Here is a 25,633-nt window from a genome sequence, read left to right as displayed (position 1 = left end):
GTTATTAGAAAACTTCACCTCTGTTTTTTTTCACCCTAACAAAATGAAAGGGTCTAATTCACTCACCAAAAAAAAGAAACCTAAACTAACCACAAGATCACTGCAGGCCTGTCGGTGGTGAGCTCATAATATGGTAAGCTATTGAAGGAGAAGACATACAGAGATGAGAGCAACTTCAGCAACTTCAAGTGACCTTGCTTGTAAGGAGAGCTCCTCTCAACAGCAGAGCATGGCACAGAGGAGCTGGCAGGCACACCAGCATCATTGTGCATTACAATCCAGCACCACGCAGAGACACGTGCATGGCAGAGGCAGAGCTGTGTCTGAGCTAATGAATCTTGACTTGCAACACAGCAAATGACCTGGGACACGATGCTCTGCTCACAGTGCTATCCCACTTTCCATTCTAGATCCCATTAAGGGATCCTCATGCTTGTACTTGCAGTGTACTCCACTGAGAATTACTCATCTCTCTCTAAAAAGAGCACATGAACTTCATTCATTTTACACCAACACAGGAATGAGGTCAAGTATGAGCTGTGCAATAGCTGTAAGTCAGCTGAACAGCCATTGTCCTCTACATTCCTCTCCGTTATTTTCTGTATCTGGACACTGTAATCCAGACTCTTAAGCAGCAGCCAAGGCCACTCCAATGATCTTTTCTGAGCCAAGTTTCACTGATGCACAGTCTGCAAAGCACACTCAAAACTCTGAGAAATGACTCTCGTTTGAATGTTGATTTTCACTGTCATTCATGCTAAGGGCTTTTCACACTCTTGAGCAATAGGCATCCTGAAAGCTCTATGAATGTTATGAAAAAAAAAAAAAAAAGAAAGAAAAACAGTTTAATAGGTGGTGGCCTCTGAGCTCATAAAAACCAAAGCATCTTCATCACACTCAAGAAAGTGCAGATATTTTGGAACAAACTCCCAATTCTAGGTCACTGAAGGCTTGGAAATTATGGAAATAGATCCATTTACAAGGTTGCTCATGTAAGAAAGCCAGTAAGCACAGTAAGAAAAAAAATGTAACAGTACTTCCTGATATTTTGGTCCTGCAGCTTCAGAAGAAAACTGATGAGAAAGCAAATACAAATTTAAGTGTCTACATTGAATGCTGCAATGTTTTAAGAGTTGATCTGCACTGCATTTAGTCCCACATTACACAGCATGATCACAATTATACAGTCTCTCCAATTAAATTAGTGGTATTTCTAGACCTGACCTTAGTGGATACATTACCTAGCCCTGCTAGTTTTTATAACAGCAGCTTTCCTAGTTGTACATTGCACTGCATTCATATGAACATAGTCAAAGACTTAGAACAATCAGTATCAACACAAATATTTAGAAAGTAATGGAATGGATTAAAAAGAACACCTTGTGAACATTTCTGACTCATTTTAACTCCTGTGATAAGAGTTAGCAGCAAATTAATATGATTCTGTGGACACAAAACCAGAGTTACCAATAGGTTTGTATATTATAATCTAAACTGAAAAGAAAAAGAGCTCTGGTTCAGTAGTTTCCTGTATACTTGTGGATTCCGAGATTCATTTACTGACATGAAGAAGCTGGAGAAGAACAACCCAGAAAACAAATGTATTTTCAGCTGTACAAGGTGTTTAGAGGCCATTTGCAGTAATTTTGAGTCATCATAAACAGCCAATAGCACATTATACTAGTATGAAATGCTATCCAGAATGTTGAATTTTAACTGGGAGGGAAGGGATTTCATTATTGCTATTATTATGATTATTATATTACTATACTGCAAATAGGTACTGTGGAGACACAGCATCCATGATTACAGAGTCTGCGAATCTACAGTCAGCTGAATTTTCAAGAAGAAAATTCCAGCTTGCAAACAGTTTGCAGATGTTCAAGACTTCATTAAAAATACATTGTCAGACCCAATCGGGAACAAAATGCAAGGCTGCAGAAGTCTTTCAGAGTTGTTGTGGATTCCTTTTTGTGTTTTGATTCCAGTGTAGGCATATTCCAAAACTAATTCTGTTTCCAGTGTGGGTTTACCACAAACAGTACAGCACTGTGCTAATGCATAATAACTTGAAACATTTTATTTGGAAATAAAACAGAAAATGCACTTTTATTGTTTCTTTTGATAAAATTAAATTTGTAAGTTTGCAAATTTTTTTTTACTACTATTTTCAATTGCAGTGTAACTTGGTCTGTAGATTCCACCACTACAGTCTGTAACCCTCAGTGGTAGCTCTGCTTTCACCACCCAAAGGTGCAGCTGCCTGCATGCCCAGGTCTGTCTCTGTCTCTGGCATTGCCTAGATGTATAACTACTGAAAGAGAATTGAAAGGAAGCCTGGAGGGAGATAACAGTTACAGACTGTTGTGAGTACAGAAAGTTACAGACTAAGGTTATTTAGACATCACCACTAGGTCAAGGATTCAAGAAGAAAGTACCAACACAAAGGTATAAAACCTAGCCTGGTTAGCTAGCCCCACTGGGAATCACCTCCTCCAGTCATCATCATCAACAGTGTTGACAGAGATGGTGGAAGATGGAGCTCAGCAACACAGAGTCTACAGAAAGGAGCCACACTGCACAATCCTATCCAGCCAGGCCAGCAAGGATTGCAAGCAATGGTAAGCACATTAAAACAGAACCTAGCAGCTCATTAACTCCTAGATATCTTTTGTATTCATTATTAAACAAATAATTCCTTTACACTTCTAAGATGAATGAATCATGTATGCAGAATCCTTTTTATATCCTGCCCAAAAAATACAATAGTGCCTGAAAGAGGCTTTACCTTGGCAACAACAAAATTCCACTAGTGGCAAAGCCAGTAACTAAACATGTAAGTCACACTCATTCTTAGGATTTTACAGAATCAGGACATCTATTTCCCCTGCAATCAACTAATAACAAGTAATTTTTCTTTATATAAATACAAGAATAAAATACAAAAGGAATGTACTTTATTTAAAACACTGTCTGGGGTTAGCCATACTGGGCAATTGTATGTTGCCAAGCACTGATTTGATTTTCATTATACTGCACTGACGGCAAAGTCATTTATCTTTTCTGCTCCCAGTCTCCTTTTATCTTTTCCGTATGCTTCTGTACTTTTCCTCTATCCTGCAATGTCGCTGAATGCTGATGAGCAGAAAATGGTACAAAACCACAGACAACCTCTTTCAGATTAAAAGTTCAGGTATGTAAGGCCCAACTTCTTCCATTTTGGGGTTTCCAAAGAAGCCATATATTTGGCATTGTCCAGGTATATAAAGATCAGTTAAATACTTCACTGGCGGTCTGTTTCTAGAAAAGACAGACTTTCAAACAATGAATGATGTTTCACTCACAGTTCTAATATCTTTCCCATTAAAAACAGAAATTATACACCTGTCACTGTAGCCTTGGATATTTAAATAAATAATAATAAAAAAATAAAAAATAAATAAAAAAACAAAACAAAACAAAACAAACAAACAAAAAAAAAAGCAGCAGTTTTCCACACACCAGAGCCATGATTTTTTAACTTCTTTTTTTGCATTCAACTTGCTATATTTTTAGATGACTAGCATTCTGTAAAAATCAGAAAAATGGCAATATAAAGAAAAAGAAAAGAAATCTCTCTAGACTTATGGTTCTTATCCTTTATGTGTTAGCATCTCACCAGTGATGTGCATACAACTGACAAATATCAACTCCCCAGTTGAACCTGCCATTATTGGTTTGTTAGTATTGAATCAGGATTGCTGTAACCCTGTTTCTCACCAAAACAAAACCTAAGTATTTAATGCCATGAGAGACAATACATCCCTCTTGAAATAAAGTGGAATGAAAATTTGTTCAAAAAACAAATGTAACAGAATTACAGCCAAAACACTACAGCTGATGCTTCACAAAGCAGACACTTCAGTTGCACTTCAGATCCCAAAGGTCTCTATGCTGTGCATGTCTGTACACAAGATATTATCTGTACCTCTGCTGTCAGGCAACAGTAGTCTGTTCAACAGAGTCAATAGAACCTAAAGAAGGATTCAGAATACTCCTGAACAGATACACTGGCTAAAATGCTCCCAGAAGAGTTGAAAATTTTGGTCAATCTCAGCACAACATCTGCAACTGCAAATGTTATCAGACTTCTCACATAGCAGTGACCTGAACCATAACTACCCATGACTTCTAACAACAACAACCTTTAGATTCTCTATTCACCTGACGAGGTACATATATTATCACACTACCAGCATCTTTTTCAGCAAAACATTTTACTCACCTTCCATAAAAGTTCCCTGCCACAAAACAGAACACGCAACTGCCATCTTCTTGTCAGTCATCAATTCGTGTCATGAACCCTGCCACACCAGCAGAGATAAGCAATAAGGAATGTGTGCAGAACTGATGTGGACAAATAAGCAGAGAAGTGTTCAGTCTATACAGAATTATTCAGAATAGTCATATGTACAAAATACTGCAGGCGAGTCTATGACAGCAAGTCACTGGTTGGTAAAATAGTGGAAGAAATTTAATATCAGCAAACGCAAAGAAATGTAAACAGAAAAACATAACCCTAACTATGCATACACATTAGTAGTCTACATTAGCTATAGCTCAGGGAAGAATTCTTGGGAATCACTGTGGCCAGCTCTCTGAAAATGTCAGCTCAGTGCTCAATAAATATTCAACAGGCAAACAGTTACAACTGATTAAGAAAAAAAAATATTATGCCACAGAACAAACTTAAGAATATAAACTTTGAGCACTGTAGGCAGTTGTGGCAGCTCCCCTCTCTCTTGTTCAGTGTTTCAAACAGACACTGTGGAACCTAAAATGCACAGAGAAAGGTTATAAGAATAAGAAGAGATGGGAAGTGAATCCCATGCAAAGAGAGTTTAAGTACTTTTGAGTTCTGAAAAAGGACAGCTAAACTATATATAGACTCAGGATTGGTACACAGCAAATGGAGAACAATCAGTCACTGATCATCACAGAAAAAAAGAGAGAGAAGATAATGAAAATGTGGAATAAATGCATTTAAGTAAATGAGACATGTAAGTAAAATACAGATCTTGTTGCCACTAATTTTCAGAGTGAGAAGTGCAACAGCTTCCAATCCAGATAAGGTACATTCACTGAGAGCAGGTCCTTTGGCAGCTATTAAGCCAGTGGCCCATGTACAACTCCAGGTCAGGGTCACTGACAAACTAGAGTTTAGTAAGTAATACTCCACTGATTGTCTTCTCCAAACTGGTCTCCATATATGACATAGGGAAATATTTTCCTCTGTGTCTGTTCTTACATTAGGTGTGTTGTGTTTTTAATAAATACTGGGGAAAAAATATCTCCATGTAAACTAACATGATTCAAAGACCAGCTCTGGCTGTGGGTCCTTTATCCAGTGCCTCTTCCTTGTGGATAACAGGACTTTTTCCTTCAACTATAGTGACCAACACAGCTAGACTCCAGAAAATAAACGGTAACAGGTTTTTAATAATCAGAAAGGTGAGGTACAGACAAAGAAACAGTAACATCTCACTCTTCTGAAGGATCTTACTTGTAATTCACACATACCAAGCACCAGGGCACTGCACCTAGGCAATAATGACAGCAGCTTGGATGGGAAATACTCATGGTTAGAGGGATGCATCACAAAGTTAGAGAGTTATGGTTTTTCATATTTCTCAATGACACCTCCACGAGTCATCAAGAGTGGCAAAATATCTTCAGAGTTTTATATGTTCTTTCTCTACATTTATGACAGCATATCACTAAAAAGGACAGTTGTGCATTTCCTTCTTGTCTCAAATTAGATCCATAGACTATCCACATACTGGACAAGAGGGTTCAGTCAAAAAGTCATTAAATTTTTTTAGTTTCCCACTGGATAATTGCAGGCTCACTGTCCAACCACAGACCACTAGATTTGACAGAAATGTTACAGCAAAGTGTGCAGGCAAGGGAGAGGGAGGAACAACACAAGTCTGTTCAGTAGCAGCTTTCAGCTACACTGCTTTACTCACAATGGTAAAATGCAATCTATGGTTCAGCAGCACCATTTGAACTTAGTCCGCTGAATGGAAAACACACAATTCCTTGGACCTGAAAGATGGTGACTCTGAAGTGACTAGAAGCCACAAAGCAGTCACGAAAAAAAAAAAGAAAAGGGCATTAAAATCTGCAGTTAGAAGATGTTAGATAAAGCAGAGCTTGTCCAAGTTCAGGTGACAGAACTCAAAAAATATGGAAAAGCACTTCAACTTGTAAAATTACAACAACAGCTCAACTTAATGAAAACATCCCAGCATCAGTAAATCATGTTTGCATTTGAAAAGAAGCATATTTTGGAGCAGATAGATTCTGCTGGGAAATCAGTTTTGTTCTTTTCCGGACTTCCTCATGTAGGTACTGCAAGGTGTCATTGTACTGGTGAGATCAGTTACAGAACAGAATGTATAATTAAATGTATTTAAATACTTCAAATGCTGCTAAAGCACAAATGTACATACAAAACAGCACTCAGGATATTTCTTTTTAGCCATCAACCCTGAATAACAGAACTGTGAAGACAGGCAACTCTGCACTACCAGCTGCACTATGATTCACAGATTCTTTTTATCCTCACAATACTTCATGGTAGTATAATCATTCCTAGTCATGTGTGATTCATCAAAGTATTTTGTAGCGAAGACAAATGTTATAATATGCCCTATTGTAACCATGCAAATTGCTTATCTTCATTTCCATACCTAAATTATGCTTTCGCTGAACTTTTCTGCTGCTCAAGCAGCTCTCATGTTCCAAGCTAGTTCAGCACTTCAAAGTTGTTTCATAGCAAGGAGTCCCAAGTTTTCTGAGAGGTGGCCTTCTTCATCCCCTTTCACTTTCACATAAAGCCTCTTTATGCTTTAGACATCACTGTTTTGAAAAGGTTTGCATTAGATTCTTAACTCTAAGCTACCACCCAATCTCTGCTGTATGCCTCACGTTTCCGGTGGACAGAAGTTAATGTAAGCTCACTTGGCAAACAAACTACATGGTACTTGCCTCAGCAACTGTGAATGACAGGTCTTCTGTGGATCATCAAGCAATACAAAGACACAACGAAAAGTCTGATACTTCCTTTTTCTCCACAAAGATACATATCCCCAAAGGATTCATCTTTCTGCTTTCTTGGGGCCTGTTTACTTTAATATACTCATTGCTATGCTGTCCACAAGAGATGCAATATTTTTAAGTGGGAAAGTTAATAAGTCTATTTCCTAATCCTCCACTTATTAAAACTCTTAAAGTCATTGTCAGGGTCAGCAGGTGACTGCAATGCTATTTTAGAACGGCTCATATCAACTGTCTAAATTCCACTTCAGACCTAATGGTATTGGCTCAAGAACAAACATTCAACAGCTCCAGAGGAAGTAAAATAGAACACAAGTACAAACCACCACTCCACATTTTACAGTTATAACAAGAGATCACAATAAAGATCGAAGACAACCTGAGCATGGAGTGATAGGAGACTTCCAAAGAAGGGCCGAATGCTACTACTACCTCTGCTAGTGCTTATCACATAACAGTTGGACTATGGACTGAAATAAATCAGATATTCCCTATGATCACCCTGTTCTTTTACTTTAGAGATGCATATTTAACATTTTAAACATACAGAATTGCTAAGGAATAAAAAGCAAAGTTCAATGACGAGAAGAAAAGTAAGTTTGGGCATCACTTCCTTTCTATCCCCCAAATTCAGAATTATTCCTTTAGTCCTGTGAGAAGAAAAAAAACCCAATGTATGTCATCTCTGATGCAGCAGTAGCCAAAAAAATCTAAGAATTTATTAATGCCTCTTCATTCATAGATATGACTTTGAATGAAACAGAACATCTTATCACTCAGTGACATTCCCACATACAGATCTGGGCTTCTATCTGAAAAACAGACATCCATCTATCAGACAAAAAACTAAAACTATCAAACTTTCTCATCAGGTATATTAGTTTCCCTTTTTCCTATGGTACTTAAAGTGCAACAATGAACTTACAACATTATCAAATTTCAAACGTATAGGAACACTTTTCAGTAAAACAAAACACAGCATGATGTTATTATTGTTCAACAATGGTCTGTGATTTATTTAGCCAGAGGACTGAAGAGCTACAAGAAACATATGTGGTATGCAAATTATTCAGTAGGTATACTTTCTTTGAAATTATTCTATAGGAATCCATTTCCTTTCTCTCCTCCACCTTTTATTCTCTTTTACCTTTATTAACTGAGGTACTGCTTGCCATCCTGAGGATATGAACTCTTAATTCAGGTTCCAAGCTGCTGTGACTACCAAACTAGCACCATGCTTGGGAAAAGGGAGATGAGAGGAAAAAAAGTGTGGGTACCCCCGGGGGAAAATGCTAATAACCACCTTTTCCTTCTTATCCTCTCCCTCACGCAGTTGTTTCAAATAAATAAAATATTAGTCTTCTTGTTCTGTCCCACATCGCCACACAGCGCCACTGCATGTTGTGAAAGAAAACGCATTGCTAAACATTTTTCATGATAATCCACTGTGGGATAACTTTTTCTAATAAACTTTAGGTCATTTACCCTTCAAAGAGAAACATAATCTGCTTGCAAATTATGCTGTTCCAAATACAAAGATAACATGCTCAGTTCTCATTTCTAACTGCTCTTGCTAGGTCTCAACAGCATGCAGCAGCCAGAAGGCTGCCAGGCAGGAGCAGCAGAGGATGTCCTAGGGGTACCATTCAGTGGAACCAGGCCAACAGAGCTGGTTCTCTGGCACCTGTCCCCACCCAAGTGCATGAGAGGCGTGCCAGGGGATGGGGCCACGTGCCGAGCTCAAGCAGTTGGACAGTCACAGCAACCACTATAAGCTGGAATAAACTTGAGAATGAGAGCATTGCCTGCAAGGCAGTCCATCAGCCTCGCTATTCCCACTGCTGCAGTTTACCCTGTGCAAACAACACTCCTGGAGAGTAGCAGGAAAGGACATGCAAAGCCATGGAGCCTAGACCCTGGAAAAGCATATTTACAGATTCACAGAATATGCTGAGTTGGAAGGGATCCATCAGGATCATCGAATCCAGCTCCTGGCCCTGCACAGCACCATCTCCAAGAATCACTCCATGTGCCTGAAAGCATTGTCCAAACACTTCTTGAACTCTGACAGGTTTGGTGCTGTGATCACTGCCCTGGGGAGCCTGTTCCAGTAGTTCAAGAACACTCTGGGAGAAAAACCTTTTCCAGATATCCAACCTAAATCTCCCTGACTCAGCTTCAGGCCATTTCCTCGATTCCTGTCACTGGTCACGAGAGTGAAGAGATTGGTATCTGCCCCTGTTTCCCCTCATAAGAATGTTGAAGACACAGTGAGGTCTCTCCTCAGCCTCCTCCAGACTGAACAGACCAAGTGACCTCAGCTACTCCTCACAATGCTTCCCATCAAGGTCCTTCACCATCCTCATGCCTCTTCTTTGGACACTCTCTAATAGTTTAAATTTTTTTTCATATTGCGGCACCCAAAACTGCCCCTAGGATTTGAGATGAGGCCACTGCAGTGCAGAGCAGAGTGGGACAATCCCCTCCCTTGCCTGGCTGGCAATGCTGTGCCTGATGCACCTCACGATATGGCTGGCCCTTCCTGCCAGTGCACTGCTGACCTATGTTCCATTTCCCATAGACCAGGACTCCCAAGTCTCTTTCCGCAGCACTGCTCTCCATTTTCTCATTCTATTCCAGTACCTGATTAAAAAAACTTTCAAAAAAGGTACCCAAAGTTTGAAAGCATCCCACTGGAAAAAGCAAAAGAGTTCTGTCAACTCTACAATACTTTAGAAGGAAATCAAATCGACTAGGTATTTTACTAGTAAAAATGAGGTAAATACCATAAACCTCCAGCCAGCAAAAAATACTGGGACAAAGGCAAAACTGAAGTGGCATTTGTGCATGTTTTCCAATATGAAAACAATAGGTGAAGGCAAGCCTAAGAGGTGAATATTCCAGACACTTGACTATCTGTCCATAAAAAGAAGGGCTTGGCAACAAGCATGAATCTCCAAAATGTGTGGTTACTTTCCCACCACTGGCTATAACTGGGAACAAACAGGCTAAGTTTCTTGTTCCTGTAAGAAAAATATGATTAAAATTTACCGAAACTGTGGAGAAGACAGTGGCCTATAAATAAATAAAAGCGCACATCACTCTCCTCCATCAACAAATACTGTATCTGTCACTCAACCAGATGTCAACTAAGTCTGTAATCCATTTTCACTGTATAGAAGACAGTTACTACAGTAGATACACAGGAAGGCACTGGCTTGACTGACAGATGTTCAGGGTGGTGCAGGAATGTGTTCACCTTTACATTGTTCTGGAGTGAGATACCTCCTACAGATTATTTGGCACATCATTTTTGCTTTTCTAGCAAGATCATGACTTACAGAAAGATGCTAATGGACTCTTGCTACTTCCTTGGATGTCAGAAAGCAGAATTCATGTTGATGTCAAGGACAGAGGAGTAAGTTAATGAAGTCAAATATGACAGCACAACGTAAGAAGATAAGGAGACATGAAACAACATAGTACAAAAAGCAGAGTGCAGCTTGAGTGTTCAGTCTTGACTATGAGTTGCATTGTCACAGCACATACTACTAAGCATATGCTCATTAGCACATGAAAGGGAAGGGAAATAGAGTCTCTTCTCTTACATCTCCCTCCTTTCCTTGCTTGTAATGTGGGAAGTAGGAGGAACTGCAGGCACTTCACTCTACTCTCCTCTGGGCAAATGTCAGGAAAGGAGCGGAAAATACTCTCAGACCTTTCTTTTCTTTCATTAGCCAGCAGAGACCCCAGATGAAGCAGCTACAGGCTGAACTGCTCTTGAATGCACAGAATTACAATTAGGAAGCTTTTTGAACAACCATCAGGCCAGGAAACGTGCTGCCTCTCTCTCCTCACTGTAATGCAGGCAAGCCATAAACCTACAAAATAGCCATAAATTAAGAAACTGATTTGTGTTTTTTGACAGTCTCCTTGCTACTATATACAAAGTACACCACTGCCCCCAGATACTTACAGGTGATCTTCCTAGCTTAAAACAAAACAAAACAATGCTTCCAAACTCAAGTCTTTCAATCCAATAGCATTATTTGCAGAGTGCACCTGGGCACTGACATTAGTAAAACAAATATCACATTTAAATACAGCATGTACTACAAGTGCTGACAGAGAGCAATTTTTAAAGAAGTAAGCACAATAAATGTACAGCGTTTTCCTAGTGCATTCAACTTGCAAATTCAACCAGAAATCAATAACAATGGATTGCAAGTTTGCAATTTATGTTTTTAACGAATTCCCTGGCATATTCAGTTTAGCACGGATGCTGATCACATAGGTTTTTGTTTGTTTGTAGCATGTTTTGTAGCTACAGTATTTAAAAATTAATAAACGAGAAGTTCTTTTCAATATACAAACCTGAAACAGAATGGGTAAACAAATATTGATGTGGTGAATCTGAAAATGCAACAATTTCTTCGGATTCCTATTGTATTAAAATATAGCTTCCCACTTAAAATAATTCACAGGAGTAAGCACTGAACTGAGTAAATGACACTTGCAGAACTAGCCTGCTGTTACTACAGAGAAAATTTCACACACACAAAAGAAAGCACAAACACACCTATCTATTTCCATGTGCTTTTCTAGCTCAATGCAATTGGATAATTCCCAACACTCTTTCTAATATGCATTTTATTTTTAACTGTTTGATGAAAGCTGATCTGAAGAAAGCAAGTCTGCAACATCGGTAATAAAAAGCAAAAACGAATATACATCATTATAAGATTCACAGACACATAAAAATTAAATATTACAAGTCTGCATCATACTAGGCTTCAGAAATATACCTGGTGCTTCCTGTGTTAGCTGTTACCTGTTTATCAGATAAATGTGTGGCCTCCCAGTGGTAAGTGAAGGGCTAACAAAAGTTACTTTGCAGGGCTTCAAAAGTAGAGCACAACTCTAGAACTGGACTTAAATTCAGGCTGCAGAGGAAGAAAATTTTAATTGAAGACCAGTTCTACTTTTGATAGAAAACCAATTCTGCTGTAACCAATATGCTCCACCAAAAAGAATTACCTCATGTATAATTGCTTCAATACTGATTAATAAATAATAACTGATGAAGAGACTTTGCTGGCAGTTACTACCATCAGCTGAAGAGAGAGCCTAAAGAAGAGCCTCAGGCCTTTAACCCAGGTAGTCATTAGCAGACAGAAATTACCTGGTCTTGAGGTCATGCTTGCTATTAGATAAAAATATTAATACATTTTTCAAATACAAAATAATTTTTTAAAAGCTACTGGCCAAACTACATAGTAAGTGCATAGTTATTTTAAACAAGACTGATATTTTCAGGTTTTTTTCTAGCAACTAACAAATAACAAAGCTCACTGGGAAAAAAGTTATTCTGCTGTTCAACATGGGTTTTTTTTCTTTTCCTTATACTATTACTGAAAGTCAGCTCTTTAGTCTCCCCAGATTCATTACCACACTTCAGGTAAGGGAATGCCCAATACAGCTGTGCAGCTGAAAGCACTGTACTACATCCAGTCATCTTGTCTTAAGGACATGAATAAAACCATGGTCCCATGCTGGAACTAAACAAACATGAGCTGGTGGACATGTACTGATTCTGACCTAAATCTGCTCATGTGACTCTGTTCACTAGCTCTTCCTGGACAAAAAAAATTCCTCACTTGTGCAGAATTAAGCAACTATTACTACATGGATCCCATTTTTGAGACCACTATATATTTTTTACTTCTATTATGCCAAACTGAGTTAGCGCCCCAACCTCAGAGAATTCAATGCCAGGACCTTTATACAAGCTCTCTGCAAGTTAGAAAGCACTGCAGAAATAGTAATTACTTTACTTTCCTTTAGCCAGATTTTCAGAGCTTCTCCTCATTGGCCAGAGTAAGACAAATGTACTGTAAAGCTTGTGAACATTAATTACGTCTTAGACAAAGTAATACCAAAACAAAAAGAAGTGCAATAAAAGGTTGACTTTATTCTGGTATAATTCTTATCGTAAGATCTTTCTTAGCCTTAGGGTCTTGTATCATGACAAAGTGCTCAGCATTGATGGCACTAGAGTAACATTTAACACAGCTGAAACAAAGACACACCTGGTCATAAGGGTCTCCTCAAAATGGAACACACCTGGTCATAAGGTCTCTTCAAAATGGAACATGCATGGGTTCAGTCAGACAGTGGAGATCCTACCCTGAGCAGCAGACCAAGCTGTGGTCAGACACACATTGCCAGTCCTGCAAAATGTGCTGCCACCACTTTGGAATAGAAGCAGGGGTAGGAAAAGTGAAACCACGCAAAATTCTTCTTTGGGTACTGCCTTCCTTCAGCATTTCTCCTCCCACTCACCACCACCCAGCTAGATAGCCACTTTCTTTCACAGCTGCTCATTCCCATCTGCTCTGGTACTGTCTGCATTTGTCTCTTTAACCCCTGCACCCACAAGTCCTCCTGACTTCACTCCTTTCCATACACTTTTTCTGTTTTTAGCAGATACTCCCCCTGACAAGAGAAACGCTTTAGTGTTGCCAGTTGGCATTTTATTTCCATACCTATCTCCAAAATCCCATCCACAGCAAAAAGGAAGAATAGGAGAAGATGAATCTCCCGGAAACATCTTTTCCAGCAATACATTCATCTCCACTGATACATGATGTGCTCCCTCCTTCCACTAATTCAAAAAGATAAAGAATTTACAGGGACAAAAATGAATTAAAATAACTTACGAGGCACTGAAAAGCCATGCAGGAATATAGCGAGTTTTCCATGTTCACCTGACAAAGGAATGAGAAACAGAGGGTTTGGAGAATAGAAGCACTAATCCAAGCAGGGAAAAAAACAAAGCAACAATAGTAGGAAAAGGCCTGGCGGATTGAAAGCACAAAAAAAGACAACAGTGAAGGAAAGGGACACAGAGATGACGTGACAGACAATACAATCCAACCGGCAATATTTTGCTTGTACAAATTACTGACAAAGAACATAGGATGCATGATTAGGAAATGCAACATAAGACTAGAAGCAAGCAAGCTTGTGGAGGTAAGTGGAGTTTTCTGGATTATTGTACTATGCAAATATGACAGTGTACAGAGCCCATGATCTTTCCCAGCTGCAGCTGGTACAACTCCTAGAGCCATACACTGATCAGCTAAACCTGCTTGCAAGGGCACACCTCCTCCCTCAAAACACCATTACCTCAGGCACCACCCTGGTAGAACTACACTGCTCCCTAGTCCATAGCAGCATAGATGACTGCACCACTGTTCTTTCCACAGGAATAAAGTCCCTGCCTAAAGACAAAGGCAGTTGCAGTGAATTCCTGTAATCCCAGCTGAATATGAGTAACATATTATATACCTGTAATACATATAAAAAGTCAGCTCTGCTTTTAAATTACCTAATCTGGGAGGGACTTGGATCATTCCCATATGGACTAAAGAGTTATGGATAATGATTTACATCCACTACAGGATGCTACTAAAAAAGAACTTCTTGCCTTATTTCCCTTTTCTCAATTAATTCAAAATACAAAACATCTTAATGCAAGAATTATATACACTATAGCCATGGAAATATCTAGATTGGCTACCTGAGATTTCCAAAAGGCAGTTTTCTATTTAAAACATGACTTGGATTAAACGTCATGCTGAGGTTTAAACTAATTTTGAGGTCAGTGGCATTCTTTAAGAAAAAACGAAAGTTAACATTTTAAGCAGTTTTGAGAAAAAATAATCTGCTTTTCATCTCACAACTACTTCTGTTCTTCAGAGTTCATCTACCTTTGACCACAGTACTAGTTAGCTGGAAAAGAAGTGAGATTATAATCATTAGCCTGCTGTCCAAATCTGAAAGGACAGCCCACTCCACCCAAAATGTTTAGTGAACCAAAATGAAGTTCATAGAAGTGCCAAAAGAAAAGCAAAAGTATATACAAGCTGGAGTCTTTTAGGTGTCTACTAACAAATATAACATACACCCCATTAATTAAAATAAAGATTCACCAATACAAGAAATAGCCTATCCAGATGCTTCAACTGAAGTTTTGGGTAATTTTCATGAAAATCCATTCATTTTTAGAATCAAACTTACTTTTACTAAAATATAGCTACCCCCATATCCATGGCAGTTAAATGTATAATAAGAAGTGGCTTTGAAGAAAACTAAGATATTTGAAATTCCATGTGCAAAGACTCAGATAATTTCAAATTCACCCAGTAGTGTCCATGAACTCCTGGCATTGCAATACAAGAGACTCAAAAAGATGGATTACCTCAGCAATTCATCTGAAAGAATGCAGCTCTGAACTGAAGTACTTGCCATGAGTTCACACCCTTTCAACAAAACTGAACCATGATAAAAGATGATCATATACCAAATGGAACTGAAAAATAGCAAGATACATTTAACCAATAACCCAGGGCAAACAATTTTGGTATTCATGGGTGTTAATATACCTGTGATAAGGGCTTTATAAAAAAATAAGAGCTAAAACTCTAGACTAACCAAACAATTTTACAGGATAAGGCACTATCTCAATCTATGTAGGATTTTGGTCTCAAGTTTTCACAAAGATTAACCTACTAGTTTTTATAACTGTCAGCAAAGTTCTCTACTAAGAGTAAGTGGTACTGTCAAGCTGGTGGGATACGCATATGTATCTCCTACATGTGCTGAACCAACAGATTCAAGCATAACTATAAGGCTCTAGTAACCACAAATTCCTAACAAAAGAATACTTGGATTTTCTCTTCAGATTCCAGGTAAATCAAAAGTCTTGAGAACAGTTTTGGGAAACACAAGAACAGCAGAAACTTATCAACTGCTGTCTACAAGACATAAGCATGCCTCTGTTTTCAAGGCATCAAGTATATTCAAGCAGTAAAAGTCTACAGGATATGAGCTCTAAACAATATTACAAGAAAATGAGTTAAGGAGGAAGTAGGTTGCATGTTTCAAATTGATGGTCCTGAGGTCCATCCCCCACGTTTCAAATATTTGGTTATGCCAATAACAGTGATAGGAGGAGTAACTATTTCAAAACAAAAGTGGGCACCTTTAGATTAGGTGTTAGGAATAAATTCTTCACTGTGAGGATGGTGAGATACTGAAACAGGTTTCTCAGAAAAGCTATGGATGACCCATGCCTGGAAACGCTCAAGGCCAGGTTGGATGTGGTTTTTGAGCAACCTGGTCTAGTGAAAGGTGTGCTTGCCTGTGGCAAGGGGGCTCAGAACTAGATGGCCTTTATGGTCCCTTCCAACCCAAACTGTTCTATGATCCTATGACTATTACATAAGTCCCAGCATTCCCATATCATTATAGGTTAAAGACCTCAGAAGAGCCACTTCCTAGTCATACTTCCTCCTTGTGTGGTGCCAGAGAGTAGTGACACAGCCTGCAGGTCTACCAGCACACACCAGTGCACCACACTACAGCGTCCTACCCAGCTCTTCCAGTAACAAAAGCAAGACTTATTTTTTGAACCCTTCAGGATGGCCTACATGAGATACACCAGTGCTGTCCTGGGTCTGCCTTCCATCAGCACAGCCTCAAATCCACGCTAGGACTCTGGTAGTACCACAAAAAGCTGGATCAGTGAACTGTTTTGGCTGAAAACTTACCACATTTTCAGTTATTTTTCAGGTCAGTATTCAGCCAGATCATATGACTGTACAGAGCTGATGGCTGGGACAAGGAAAGCCAAGAATACCTTTGGCTCAGACAATGTGGATCAGCTCCCCCCACTGCAGCACAATGCTTAGGCTGGCTCAAAGTGTTTAAGGAGGTATTTCCTGATATGAATAGTCTGCAGCCCTTCCTCGTGCCTCCAGGCTACAGCACAAAATCATAAAGCATTTGCCGAAGTATAAGGTAAAAACCCCTTTGCTCAGGTTCACAGCTCAAAATGTTGTCTAGTTCACTACTTCCAGAACTAGCTCTGTTTTGTTATTCACAGTAACTAAGTAGGAAGGGTTTCCTCTGTATGTTCACCTGAAAACTCAAGATGACAGTGCTGTGAAATATTCTATTAACTTGACAGCATTTCTCATGTATGTTTTGGCTTGTTATACAGTTCTGAGCTTGATATTTGTGCACAAAACCAAAACTGACATAAATAAAGGATTTTCTCTCTTATATTTTTTTTCAAGGCATAACTCCTGGACTCATGCCATATTTGCAAAAAACAGCTCCAGAAACTTAGTGCCTCCATCAGCCTCAGGGAGTGGGTAGGTTGCTAAGTCCTGCTCCCAAGCAAAAGATCTAGGAGAGAAATTACTGTATCAGTCTCCTGAGCTAGCATACAGCACACCAAGGGACACATCAGTACCGAAGGAAGGAGACTGGAAACCTTACCAGTATTACTTCTTTAATAATCTCATGAACATTGGTAATGAAAAGCCTTCAAAAACAAGGAAAGACAAGAAAAAACTTGCCAAGAAAACCAAAGTGTAGTTTAACAGCATATTTAAAAGTTGAAAATTTCATAAGATAACCATACCTACTAAGGTAACCATTTACAAAAGGCACAAGACAAACCAAAACTGTTAGACAAACCTCCAAGAAAAGGTCCCAAACAATACACACAATCATTAAATAGATCTGCAAATTTTAAAAATACTAATCAAGAAAATATTTTAAGTATTTGCTGGTACAATCCCTTTACAAAAAGTGAGGGCTTTCAAAGTAATGAAATGTATTTGGCACATTAGAAATACTTACAACTACTCCACTCTTGGTGACAGTTTCCCGGTATGTAAAATTGCACACTGCCCAAGCCAGGTAATAGGTGGACATGAGAGGGGTCTGTGAAAAGTGATCTGTAACCCATCCATCTTCTTCAAAAACAGAAGTTTCAACTGGCATGTTGGACAAAGATAAGTAAGTTGCTTGATGTTTGATGCTGATTTTGAATGTGGCCTTGTAGATGGGCTCGTCAAAGCAAGGAAAGGCTTTTCTGGCATGAGTAGGAGAAAACTGTGTAACACCAAGAAACCTAGAAAAGCAGAAAACAAAAATAAAAATTGATTACAACTGTGCCTAGCACTTGATACATAGACATACCAAATAAGACACTGCTTGACCAGTGTGGTTTAAAGGAGGAAAAAAGCTACAACTGTATCATTTTCTTACTACCTCTACTGCAATGTAACAGATACAAATTAATGGTCTACAAATTTGTAGACACCACAAGGACAATAAAAAAATCAACCCTCACCTTGCATCAAACTTCAGGTTCTAGCAGTATCATTCAACAATATGTGGGGGGAAAAAGTGAGCCACTGTTTCCTACACAATGTAAAACAAGCACACTCACGTCCAACCAGGATTTAAGAGCCTTCAGGGAATTCACTCTGCCCTGAGACACTGACAGGGCGCTTTACCTTTCTTTGGGCATGAGAACTTACGGTCACACAGTGCACTCAGGAGGGTCATTGCTTTCCACTGCTGATTACTTCTCTACCAGCTGCATGTAGGTCTGGGACACAGTACTATAGAGCACTGCTGTGTCTGTGCACATCCAAAAAAAACATTCCGTGAGCTTTGCAGAATCACAAATGCAAGCAAATTATTAAACCAGCACGAAGTATTTCACTATTCTTCTACATGTGCTTTTCTCTTCTGGTGTATTTTATAGAGAGCAAATCCATGTTCTCAGTTAATGGGTCAAATTATGGAAAGACCTCTGATGGAAGTAAAGGTAATTATTAAGCACGTATGGGAAGAATGGGCAGGCTTTAGCTTGACAATAAAAGGTGTAACTGTTTTCTTTGGAACTAAATAAATTTTGATCCAGATACATAACAGGAAACTTTCTAGATGGAGAGTTACATTTGCACATTTGGAGAAATCCCATGATCTTTTCGCAGAAATAAGAAGCTACACTTAAAAGGTTGAATTAGGGAGTTTGGTAAGAGTATTTTCTGGAGGCATGTAGAATGAGAAAATTATCATGGGCCAACCATGTAAATGTGAAGGTAGCATGTATGTAGGCTTTTTGAGTGGTATTGATTCACATTTCACCTTCCAAGGCTTCATCTGTGGAAATAACTGTGCAGTTTTAGATACCAGGCAAGCATTTATCAAAATTTTAGAGAGTGACTAATCATCTGTTATTCCTCTGAGGGAAAAGGATGGGTGGATAACTTTGACGTAATGAAAATGGTGGCACCTATTATTAACCAGTCTATAACCATTAATCTGCAATATGGTACTCTAACACTGACAGAGCAAAAACATAGGTAGCCCATAGGGAAAAATAAAATACCTAATTAACTTTCTCTAGAACTTTTTGGATTTTACATATATATTAGAGGCAATGAAGAAATAAGGTTATTGAAACATTACACTTTTTTCTTGCTATAGCGCCTGATAGAACTAGATATATGTTTTCCAGTGAATTATCACCTCTTGCAAATAAGGATGACTTTTTAAAAGTTTAAAAAATTTTCCACCACTGAAACAGTTGCCATGGGTCTTTTTTCTAAAATAAAAAGCCTTTTTTGGCTAATAATTATTGAAGGAATTCATCATACTTTTCTTGCCTCATTACAAAGCATAGATTATAAAACCATCCTTTTGGATAAAATTGACAAATCTAAGGTAAAAAGTTGGTGCCAGATATCCCACTGTTAATCCAAAAAACTCCCATATTATCAGTGGATTTGCACTACTGCAACAAAGCCAAATCAGCCAATTAAATGAGGCAAAGCAACTTAATTTATATGCAAAGTATTTCAAGTGGACCTGATTCTGCATTCTAGGCACACTCTAAACAGCTACAGACATCAACAGAAGCTTCAAGTGAGCATGGAAAACTGTACTGGCCTGTCATTAATAAAGCAAGAATGATGAACTTTCCTCTGCAATTAACAATTTTAATGAGCTCTGACATACATGTAAACGCATACTTAAGAAATACTGTTTATACTGTGATACTCTCTAAATAAGGAAGCTTTCCCTTGTCCCCTCTCCACATCTTCACCCCACTTCCCAGAGATCTTATTAGTTATCTTTTAATACATATTAGGCCACTGAAAAAATCCCTTCACCAGGCTAATAAACCTTGGTAAACTCTTCATCTTCTGTGTTTTCACAGATAGACATAACTGGGCAAACACAGGGCAGTCAATATTTCATACTAAAAATACACCAACTACCAATAATAGTGATATTTATAACATGTGCATTGCTATCAAACATCGATTTGCTTGTTGTACCACAAAGCAAAACAAACAAAATCTTAAAACTGCTTAAATAAACTAACCATTTACTTTTAAAAAAAAACAAACAAGCTAAGTGCAAAACATCATCTCTGTTTATCTATTTCGCTCTGTGCTCAAGTACAACAAGCAGACTTCTACAGCATGCCAAAAGTGAAGGGCAGGTTGACTACATCATCCTTCGCTTTACACACTCTCTGGGTACCAACACTTTTACCTCCTGTTCCCAAAAATATCACCATAAAAGGCTGTACTTGAGGGAAGGACAGGTTCACAGTCTTTCTTCTCAGAATACCCACGGCAGTAACTTGTTTTAATTCCATCTTGTCTATTAAAGGAAGACATGTGTCCTCAACAAGCTATCTATTTTGACATCTCAGTTGTTACAAGACTGAAGAATATGTCTTTGTTTTGTCTGTGTGATATAAGAATTCTTTTTCCTTTTCACTTATGCCAAAGTTTGAGGTTCGTTTATATTATGCCTGCATACTCCTACAGTACTCTACAATAGCTCTGTATTATATTTCTGTTGATTACTGTCAGTAAATTCTAGCACATAATGCAAAGTAAATTTGTAGCTTATCACTTGCATTTTACATTTCAAGTACAGTAGGAAAGATTTTACTCAGAAAATACTTTTACACAGCTTTTACATTTCAGGCTGATTTACAACGTTCACCTGTGAAGGCCAGAGTAACTTTAGGGGAAAAAATCATAAAGTGAAGGCATTAGTATGTTTGTGATGCCTCACAGCAGAGTTATTTGCTCCTCATGTACAACAAAAGTGAAAAATGATAGTTTGGACCCTTTTACAGCAAGTACTACTCCAATGAGGCTGCTGTATTTTAATTGAATATAAAGATGTCAAAAAATCAAAGCCCTGCTGGAACAGCTCTGGTCTCCCAGAGCATGCAAGTCTGTCTGTATATCATAACAGAAGCTGTCCATGTTTGAGGACTAAAAATGGTTATATGTATCATATTAAAAAATGGGCTATTAATCAGAATGCAAATGGTTATTGTAAGAGTGCTCTCTGATCGGAAAAGTTTCCTGGTTTAGGATGGGTATTATGCACTTTATACTATAGTGAGTCATTAAGCCTGTGACAGTTGAAAAGGAAAAACACTTCTTCTATTTAACACCTGAAATTCCAATCATGCAATGATTACAGTTTTAAAAAGGTTATACTGGAAGAAATATAAGTGAGCTGGTGTAAAGGAAAAACATGCCCCTGATTCCAATATAGCAATACAACCTTACATAAGGTAAGTATTTTGCCCACAACTATACTTAAGTGTATTATAAACAAAGTAATTTATATCTGAAAAGTTACACACAGAGAACTGTGGAAAACATTTTACCATCGCCTTCCACTCTGTGTCTTAAACTATCCCGATGACTGAAACAGAGAATAGACTTTTTTTTTTGTTGGTGATGGTTTCTAAATCTTAATTAGGGGATCGGTACAGAAGTGAAGTACAGTAACTGGAGAAATGTCACTGCCACCTATTTGACAGTTCAATTATTCTTACACAAAGTCAAAGTACACGAGAATAATAACTGCTTAAATAACTTCTCAGATTTGTAAAGTGAATTATACCCCCTGCTGTTAACAGTATTTTGTTTTCTGATTTGCCCATTTCAATACAGGTCTGTAAGAAGTCCCAATTAGCTCAACCATTCAGTCACTCGTGATAAAAGGCATTTTATCCGCATCTTTTCTTACAACTGTGCTTTTTCAAATTTCCTTTTTATTTCACAATAAAATGATGACAAATTGCAAAAACTTAATTTCGATCCTGCGTGCAGTTCTAATATCAAGCTTTTTGTCAGTAATCATAGTAATGAAAATATGTTTTAATAAAAGGGCTTTTGATTTAATTGAGTTGGTGAGGATGTTTTTCATGCCTTAATATTTTTGCCCAGTTCTTCCAACTATAAAATCTTTGTTTCACTTAGATTGTTTTCATCATCTAAAACAGTAAGATTCAGGAAAAGGAAACCTGTCACTGCACAGATATTTTAAGAAAGGACAGCTTTAAAAGAATCCAATTCTAAAATTATGAACCATGCCAGAATTATTATGAAGTCCATCCCATCACCTTTCTTTTCCATTACAAAGCCTCAGTGTGGTTAGAAAAAAACACCTTCAGTTAAAAAGAAAGCCTCTGTAACTGGCTAAGAGGGGCCCTCCTCAGTAACCCTGCCTACCAAAACAAGGGCCTCCATAGGGACCCAAGGGGCTTTAACTACAATACACATCAAGTAAATACACATCAAGACTGAAGCTTGCTCGGCCCGCAAACGAGTAAGGTTTGCGGGGTCACAGGGTGTAAGTCTGCAGCGACCCAGCTGCAGCAGGTGTAAACGTATTCGCCTTATGTGAAAACGCATCCCACCACGTCTTTGCTTTACCTGTTTTGTTAAAAACAAAACAGAAGTCTCGCTGCCCTACACAGTGCTATTTGTAACCTCACACAGCTCTGTCACACGAGGGCACACGGTAGCCGGACACTGTCTTTGTGTGAAACAGACCCGGAGTCTCTGTTCCGGGCCTGCCCTGACAAAGACCCAGCGGACGGTCTGCTTCACTGGTGCCACCCTTGCAAGTTTGCTCCTTGCCACCGTCCGTCCCCAAGCTGCGCCGGGGCATCTCCTGACCCTCCGGCCGCTGCCCGCAGCCCTGCCCGCCCAGGCGGGGCGCGCAGGCGGAGCGCTCCGCTCACCTGCGGGCGGCCCCGGCTAACCCCGGCCCGGCCTCCGGCACGGCCCCAGCCCGGACCGCCCCGCAGCCCGAGGCAGCTCCGCCCGCCCCCGCTCGCTCCCGCGCAGTCTCTCAGCCTCGGCCGCCCTCCAGCAGCTCTCCCGGCTGTCTCACGACACCGGTCGGTGGCTTGGAGCGGGCAAGGGCTCCCGGTCCTCGAGAACCTCCGCATCTCTTGCCTGACAGCCGAGCCTTACGGAGATGTCCAGAGAGACGTGGCGGGGAGAAGCGAGGCATGGCCTGCGCTCGCCAGCCGGCCGGGCGGGCTTGGCAACCGCTCCCCCCGCCGTAGCCCCCTCCCCGAGCAGCCGGCCGAGCCCCGCACCCTTCGGCGGGACCGCCGGGGCCGGGCAGCACGGAGCCCGCGGCATCGCCCGGCTGGCGGCGCCGCGGCCGCCGGGTCCTAGCGCCGCCCTACCCGAAGTTCGGCGCGGGGGCCGCCAACTTCGGACCGAGTTGTGTTTTAAGGCAACGCGGCCCCTTCGCTACCTTCGCTCGCCGTGGAGGACGTAGGAGCTGCGGAAGAAGCCCAACAGCTCGTTCTCGATGAGGGCGTTGTAGATGATCTTAAGGTTGTAACTTCTCTCCACCTCCAGGCTGCGGTTGAGGACCACGACGAACACCTGGGTCTGGGGATAGAAGAAGGTGCGGGCCACCCGCACACCGCCGGCCAGCTTGTCCTCGGCCACGCGGACCGCCTCGATGTGCATGCGGTGTGCGTGCAGCACGATGTAGCGGCTGGCGTTACGCACCTCCAGCTGCACGTTCACCTCCCCGCTGAAGGTGAAGTTCTCCATGAAGGCGCTCAGCATCAGGTTGTAGTGCAGCGGCCGCAGGTGCCGGGGAAGCCGCGGCCGGGCCCAGGGCGGCAGCTCCCGCCGCCGCTGCCACTCCTCCTCCTCGTCCTCCTCCTCCTCCTCTTCCTCCGCCGCTTCCCCGCCCCGCGCCTCCTCCTCCTCCGGCCGGCCGGGGGGCTGCCCCGCACCGGGCGGCTGCCGAGCTGCCCCCGAGACGCTCCCGTTGCCGCCGGCCCGCGGCGGACCGTCGGCGGCGGTGCCGCACTCCTCGAAGCGGACGCTGAGCAGCACGGCGATCATGGTCACCGCCAGCAGCGCTAGGATGGAGACGGCGAAGCCCAGCACCAGGCGCTTGTGCACGGCGATGTGCCGCTCCGTGGTGCGGGGTCTTGGCCCCGCCGCCTCGGCCCAGGGTCCCGGCGGCAGCCCCCGGCTGCCGTTCCGCAAGGCGGCCTCCTCCTCGATCATCATGGGGGTGACGGCCGGGCGCTTCTCCCGCTTCTCCTCCAGGGCCATCACGGCAGCGCCGCCCCCGCCTCCCGCGGGGCCGCCGCCACCCCAGGGGGCCCCGAAAGCATGGGAGACTCCGAGGCAGGGGGCCCTCGGCCCGCGTGGGACGCACGGTCTCTCACTTCCCGACGAGCCGCATCACCCTGGCCGCCGGGAGCCCCGCGGGGGAGCAGCCCTTGGGGAGGGGAACGGGACGAGGTCGGCTCGGGTCAGGCAAGAGGCGGCGGGCGCTCCCCGCCGTCCGGCCGCCGGGCCACGCCGCGCAGGCAACTTGTGTCGCTTCCACGGGGCACTTCAGCACATGCCGCCGAGCGCACCTGGGCGCCAAGGGGGAGGGCTCTGCCGCCCCGGCCCCCCCGCTAGCGCCGCCGTCCGCAGGGAGCTCTCTTTCCCCCGCGTCCCGAGCCGCCGGGGCCGGGGTCGGGCTCCTCGCCCGGCCCCGGCAGCGCCTGAGCCATGCGCGCCCCCGGGGCGCCGCCGCGCAGGTCGGTCCGTCCCCGCGGGGCTCGCCCGGCACGGGGGGCGGTGGCACCGGACAGCGGCGCGGGCCGGGCCCGTCCTCCTCTTCCTGATAGCGGGTCGGCTTCGGAGAGTCGCTCCTCTTATTTTCTCTTTCCTATCTCCTGCAGGTACAGAGCAATCTCCCGGCTGGCTCGAGCAGAGGCGGCTATATATAGGCACCGGGGAGAGGCGAGGGAAGGGAAGGGAAAGGATGGGAAGGGGGGAGAGGCGGGCAAGCCCCGCCGCCCCTCGGCTTCAGCGGCTGCTCCGGCTGCCGGCGGTGACGGCGGCGCCCCGGGGGAGCGGGCGGGGGCGGGAGGCGGGGGCGACGCGGGGACGAGGGAGGCTTTTCTCCGGTGTGTCACACGCGGCGGCTCCGGGGGAGGTCGCTGAGGCGGCGGCGGGAGCCCCGTCCGGGGCGGGCGGAGGGCGAGGGCCGGGCGGCACCGGGAGTGGGGAGGCTGCAAAGCCTCCGAGCCGCAGGACTGCCCGGGATCACACACAAATGCGTGTGCTCTCCACATAAATATTGAATGCCCTTACTGTGTCATATTTATAGAGACTTAATAAAGAGCCGCCGACTACGTGTCTGAACGACAATAGTGCTGTCACACTAACGTGAGGACAGAGCTCAGAAAAGGATAAATACTCCTACTTAAATCGATAGGATTAATATGCCCAGAAAAAATCGCGCCGTAAGCGTTGGCTGGTACTTTCAGAAATCCCCCTGCCGTTCCTCCGCGGCC

At 42.0% G+C, this 25,633-nt stretch overlaps 1 protein-coding gene across 1 annotated transcript in view; it reads right to left on the bottom strand.

The window, feature by feature from the left end:
- TRHDE (thyrotropin releasing hormone degrading enzyme) overlaps nt 1-24,392 on the bottom strand; it is a 202,099-nt gene extending 177,707 nt beyond the window's left edge. Inside the window, exons 1-2 of the mRNA XM_014879363.2 lie at nt 23,569-24,392; nt 17,815-18,088 (exon numbers count right to left, since the gene is read on the bottom strand). Of these exons, the coding sequence (XP_014734849.2) occupies nt 17,815-18,088; nt 23,569-24,392 (1,098 nt within the window). The remainder of the gene's footprint in view (nt 1-17,814; nt 18,089-23,568) is intronic.
- Nucleotides 24,393-25,633: the final 1,241 nt, after the last annotated feature.

This window comes from Sturnus vulgaris, chromosome 5 (assembly GCF_052056855.1).
Source record: "Sturnus vulgaris isolate bStuVul1 chromosome 5, bStuVul1.hap1, whole genome shotgun sequence".
Taxonomy (NCBI): domain Eukaryota; kingdom Metazoa; phylum Chordata; class Aves; order Passeriformes; family Sturnidae; genus Sturnus; species Sturnus vulgaris.
This window is presented reverse-complemented; position numbering and strand designations above follow the sequence as displayed.